General features: G+C 34.8%; 1 protein-coding gene across 2 annotated transcripts in view; it reads left to right on the top strand.

The window, feature by feature from the left end:
* EML1 (echinoderm microtubule associated protein like 1) overlaps nt 1–6000 on the top strand; it is a 51274-nt gene that overhangs the window by 3461 nt on the left and 41813 nt on the right. For both annotated transcript variants that reach the window (XM_009998015.1, XM_009998014.1), the window contains one exon: nt 2182–2314. In XM_009998015.1, coding sequence (XP_009996317.1) covers nt 2182–2314 — 133 coding nt within the window. The remainder of the gene's footprint in view (nt 1–2181; nt 2315–6000) is intronic.

Below are 6000 nucleotides of genomic sequence, written 5' to 3'. Positions count from 1 at the left end.
CTGCTGCTAGTCTCATTTTTTTTCAATTCATTATTTATGCTGCTAGTTTCTGTTTCATAAGGTTAGGAGAGTAAACAGGCTTCAGCTAGTTTACTCCAGCTAATTTTTAATAGGTATTTTTTGTATAACTATAAAGAAGGAAAATATTTTGTTAATTTCTTTATGTAACTTTAATTGTTGTTCTAATTAATGAACTCAAAACCTCGTTGAAGTTTTGTGAGCTACAGAAAACTTGTCAGTAAACAAGCTTACAGCTGCTTGACTGTGGCTTTTTGCTTTTGTAAGATGCAACAGAATCAGTTTTATACATACAGATTAATTACAGCATTGCAGCATTTAGTCAGGAAAGAAGCAGTAAGGCATCTAGCACAAAATTGTAGAATGAATCTTAATTTGCAAGAATAACTGCTGTAGAAATAAATAGGAATAGGAAATATTAATCTCTTAAGAAAACAAACAGAAGCATGAGAAGCCAAAGCACAGTAAGTTTTAGGTGTTTTGTATAAGCTCTAAAGACAGTATTAGTGTGTTAAAATAGATCATGGAAACCAGGGCTGGAAGGCACCATTAATTCATTTAGGTTTTGTTTAGCCTTTCCCTAAAGCTTCCCATAAAATCAGAGAGCCCTTGCTCTTCCTACCCTTGGTAAAAATCATACTGTCTCACTCTATTATTCTTCAGCAGCTACAGCCCCTGGGATCCCCAGTGAACACAGAGAAGATTTTATTTTTCTTTCTGAGTTGTTTTCATGTCATCTTTCTGCCTGCTGAACCAAATAAGCCTCTTTCATTCTGGTTTGTTTTCTAAATTTCTCACCTCTGAACAAATAAATGCAGAATACATAACGAGTAAGTATATATTTTAACAAAATTTCAAGACCAAGTTTCTCTTGAAACTTGCATTCCTGAGTAGACTGTATTTACTGAGCTAGTCATCTCAAGGCACGGCCTTTCACATTTTTCTTCTGTTGTTCAGTGTATGAAAACTTCAGGTAAACAAGGCAATAAATGCAGGCCATCAGTGCTATAAAAAGGTGTCACTATAAAATAACGTAGGACTGTATACGATTGTTAATTTTTAGACTTTTTAATTTTTGCTTTTTTTAGATTATTTATCCTCAGCAGTATTTTTTTTGTAGAACATTTTTTAGATTTTTTGGCTATGATCTTCCCGGTTCATTGACAATTTTTCTTTTGTTTCTTACGTATTCTTATGTTTTCTTACGTTCCTTAAGAGACTTGTGACTGCTGCCTTCCTGTGGGTTGTTTCCCTGGACCCAGAGACTTCTGGTGTCCTTACAAAGCTGTCTTGTGTTAGAAAGTTCTGTCAAAGTTTCAAGTGATGTACAAAGCTTCCTTCCCTGCTGTAGGGAGGGCGCTAGTCATGTTTTTGTCTGTGTTTCAGGGCATGGTTTACTGTAGTTTTCATGTTTGTACTCATTGCTTGCAGTTTTAACCACTGTTTGGTTTTTGCCACTAATTTCTAATGAAATTGAATGGAACTTTTCTGTTATTCTAATGTTAATTATGGGTATGACATATATGTCACTTTTTGAGTGAATGTTTGATCTGAAGAGCGTAGGTGGATGATGTCAGTTCATTAAATCTAATGTTTTGCTGATTTCAATTGCTTTTGCCAACTAAAGGGTAAAATTCTTTTTTTTTGGTCAAAAATAAGCCCACATTCTTTAAAATAATGTATTTATTTGGGTACTAGTGGTTTCTTAAGAGATCATTTGCTTGTGGAAAACCTGCAAGAATATTGAGGGGTAAAGAGCAGGAGTTTCTGGAATGGCAACCAGTCTTCTTTTCTATTAGTCCTCTGAATGCTATCAAGCTGGGCAAGAGATAGATGCTCTTTTCAGAGAGCAGGATTGGTTTGGGTGGGAATGAGTACCTTTGCACTTACCAGTAACCTCCTTGAACTAGGACAGAGTTTTACAAGTGAGGCAGGTTATAGAATAGTGTGCTTAAGCTATATACAGATATTTTTCATTGATAAATTTATAAATGAAAAAAAAAATCCTCCTTGTTAAATCTCTCATCTATCGTGAATTTTGCAGTAGTGAAATAGAAGTGGCATACCATGCAGGTGTTTATTCTAATACTGTTTGCTGAGGGAAAAATTAAAAAAATAAATTTTTAAAAATAGTAATTTTTTAATCTTATGCTTGATTTACAGCAAGACCACTGGTACAAACCCTGCCTTTAAGGACTACTGTTAATAATGGAACTGTGTTACCAAAGAAACCGAGTGGCTCTTTACCTTCCCCATCAGGCAGCAGAAAGGAGACTGTATCACCAGCAGCCAAAAGGTACACATCTATCAGAAACCTTGTCATTGCAAAATTGAAAACAAACTATATCTCCTCTTTTAAGCTTTGAGACATGTCGTTTTTCTTACGTGCAAAGCAACGGCCTAAATATTTAGCTTGGAAAGAGAAGGAGAGATGGATTTCATTCTAAGAGGCTTTAAACTAATTTGGTCTAATTAAAGTTATTAGCATGAATACTGAAAGAATGCACAATGCTTGGTCTACTGGTCTGTGTTCTTGCTACTACAGTCTAGCATATAGAGAACAAAGTGTTTCTACTGTGCTATTGCACATGACTTGAAAAGTAGTGTAAAAATTATTTTAGTAGGTAGAAGAAGATATATAGTCTGTAGAGAAGCTGTGCTACCATTCCAGATCAGTATGTTACCTTTAGTGGTTTTCTTGCATTAAAAATTATAGAAACTGCATGTGCAATGTTGGAAACATCTCGGGGAGGAGGAAAATTCAATGCCTAGCACATATTTATGCAAATGAAAACATCCATCTTTAGGTATCTTACCATTAGCCTGTATTTAAATCCTTTTTAAAATTACTGCTCTCTCTCAATTTGCTTGTGCTTCAGTAGGCTACATGTTTTATATATCTAGGTTATAAGGAAGGCAGTGGATCAGGTGCAGCAAGTTCAAAGTTACATGTGACAGTTATTGTGCTAATCTGCTGTATGTTTCTGTAAAAGATAATAATGTGGACTGTTTTGTTTTGGGGTTTTTTCTTACATTTCTTTTGTTGTGTGTGATTCTCAGCTTTTTGTAGTGTTTCCAACTCTGTGTAGGACAAATTCTGGAGCTGAGTGTTAACCTGCAAAGATCTAGGATTTCTCTTGTAAAGAGGATTTTTCCTTAAAGTGGAGATGGTGATGAAGGATATGCCTCACTTTGTTTATGTGTTGAAGGGGACTGATTTTCCAGTAAACTCCAGGTTTTGTTATTGTAGAGAAGACAGTAGCCAAGCTGTGCACAAATAAAACTGGAAACTACTGTATCTGTTGCACAAATGAACTCTTACAAGCTCTTAGGAGCTGGAGCTCACTGTAGCTGCAGGTTTCCCTGAATCAGCCCTTAAGATAAGAGGAGGAAGGCAAATACTGTATAAAGTATTCAATTATCAGAATGATGTTATCAGAATTTTGAATATGGGTGAAAGAACCTGCCTTTTTTAAAAAAAGGAGTGCTGGTTTTATGCATATGCTGATGTTTTAAAAATTTCTTTACAAATGATTTTTTCTTAATAATTCTGGTAATTGCATTCTCACTAATGAGTTTTCAAGTTGTACTTATCAAACACATGAGAGGGCACATGCATTGCACACTTCACTTGTGTACAGGTGATGTCATTCCTCCATCTCTAAGGTTCAATATAGGACTTTCTGCCCCAGAGCAGAGTGGGGGAAATGCAGTTTATACACATGGGCAGTTTTGATTAAATAGATGGGCACTTATTGAATGCTTAGGAGAACAGGGTTATTCTGTGCCCTGAAAAAAGCAGTTTGATGTCCGGGTGCTGTGGAATTCCTATTTCCTGCGGAGGCTTTAAAATTCTGTTTTGATTGTATTCAATATGCAGATTTTATTTTTTATCAAATTATAGGAAAGCATATTTTTATGCCTTGCCTATAAATATACTTCACATGAAGAGTGTAGAATGGTGAAGACCTCACCAATTAATTGCTGTCCTAAATTAGTCTCTACTTTTAGTAGCCTTTGATAATGAATCTTAAAATAACTGCTGAGACTTCATATTTTTATGGTATATCATGCTCCAAATATTCAGTATTTAAGGATGATATATTAAGTGTTCTAAGCAGCTTATTTGCAAATAGTCAAGTAGATGAATTTGTTATGAACTCATTAATATTAATTAATTCATATTATGTATTTATACCAGACCCTTTTACATTCAGGAACTGTAAGCGTGTATGTATAAAATAGTAATGTAAATATAGCAGAAAGATCAAATAGCTTTTTTTTAAGGGTGAGGGTTTTTTTTATTTGTGTTAAAAAACTTTGCTTAGTGTTGAACAGTTTAGAAATGGTGTGTAATTTTTAATTTCTGTAGTTCTGATTTTTGTCATGGTTTTACTGTGATCTTTTAATATAAACTGATTCTAAAACTGCTACTGCTTTGTAGTGTAGGTATTATTTAGTCCAAAACATGGGAATTTGGCATGACAGCTCTAAGGAGAATTAATTATTAGTTTCTGCTTGGATACTTTTTAGTACTTTTCCTGTATAATATAGAGGCAGAACTGAAACATCTGAGTTTTTTCAAAATGTGAAAAAAAGGGATTGTCAAGTCTAAAAAAAAAAAAAAAAAAAAAGAAATAAAATATGTATTTTTCTTCTGAGTCTCCTTTTAAACTTCTGTGAATTACAAGGATCTGCTTCGAATACTATACTAGATAAGTAAAATGTTCAGGTTTTTTCCTACCTATGACCTTCAAAAGTGACAATCAGATTAGTCGAGTCTCTCCCAGGTGTTTTAGTGAACACAGTTATGAAAAGGTGGATAACAAATAAATAACTTGATTCCTCCATTCTTTGCTACTTTCACCATTTAGATTAGGAAGTACATGATACCCAACTGGAACGGCATCAGTCTATCCCTTGAAACTGCATGTTGTACATATTTATATAAATATATGCAAATTATCTCTGTGGGAACCAAATGTGCATCCAAACATTCCATTGCTTAGGAATACATGTACTTATTGATATGTTTGCAGACACAATCTCATTTCATACAATAGCTGTATGTAAGTGTGTTTGTTAACTCATTTGAACTCACAGGTTGGTATACTGCTTATCTGCCTTGCTGGATTACCAAGGAGATGTGGTTCAGAGTTCACTACATCTTCTGATTTCCCATTTAATATTTGAAATGGAAATGACTTCTTCTGGCAGGAATATTAAACCAGAGGTAATCAAAAAGGCTCAAGGCTGAAAGGGTGGAACTAGCAGGCTTTTATTTGAGTTTTGCCACATATTCTCTCAATGACCTTATGCAAATCATTTAACCTTTATGCATATTGGTTTTGCATATGTAAAATGTGTATCTCTGGATATCAGTAGATTGTTATAGGGCCTAATGTGATAATTAGATCCAGATATTGTAAAGTGTTGAGTAACCTCAACTGACTCTGACTTCAATTACAACTGGGGGCAGAAAGCCTCCCTTCAGCACTCAGAGCTCACAGTCAACACCCAATTATCCAAGTTAAAGAAGGAATGGAATAAACTAAATAGCACAAAAGCATAAATATGAACCACAGATCAATCAGATTCTAAAAGTGTACGGTAATACTGCAATGCAAGATAAAAGGCCTGGTGATGCTTCTGGTCCAGCACCAAGAGGTGCCCTGTGAGTGCTGCTGGGTGGCTTCGAGCTGCAAGCCAGCTAATGCAGAGCTGAAGGGTTTTTGTGGTGTGCTGGATAATCACCTGAGAGAGATAATCAAGAATTGTCTGCTTTGTAAATTATTTCCAAGTTGTCTTCAGAAAAAGCCTTTGCTCAGAGGGTTGGTTTTAGATTTGATATATTTACGACTTTCACACTATCAAAGGGTAGAAGCTATTGCAAGTATCATCCCTTTGAACACTACTATTTTTTTGTTCTGAACTTTGTGCATAGAAGAATTATCTGAAATTTTCATTCAGAATAAAAGTTTA

This window comes from Chaetura pelagica, unplaced genomic scaffold (assembly GCF_000747805.2).
Source record: "Chaetura pelagica isolate M959 unplaced genomic scaffold, ChaPel_1.0 scaffold354, whole genome shotgun sequence".
NCBI lineage: Eukaryota > Metazoa > Chordata > Aves > Apodiformes > Apodidae > Chaetura > Chaetura pelagica.
The sequence above is the reverse complement of the archived record's forward strand: the minus strand, read 5'-3'. Positions and strand labels throughout refer to the sequence as shown.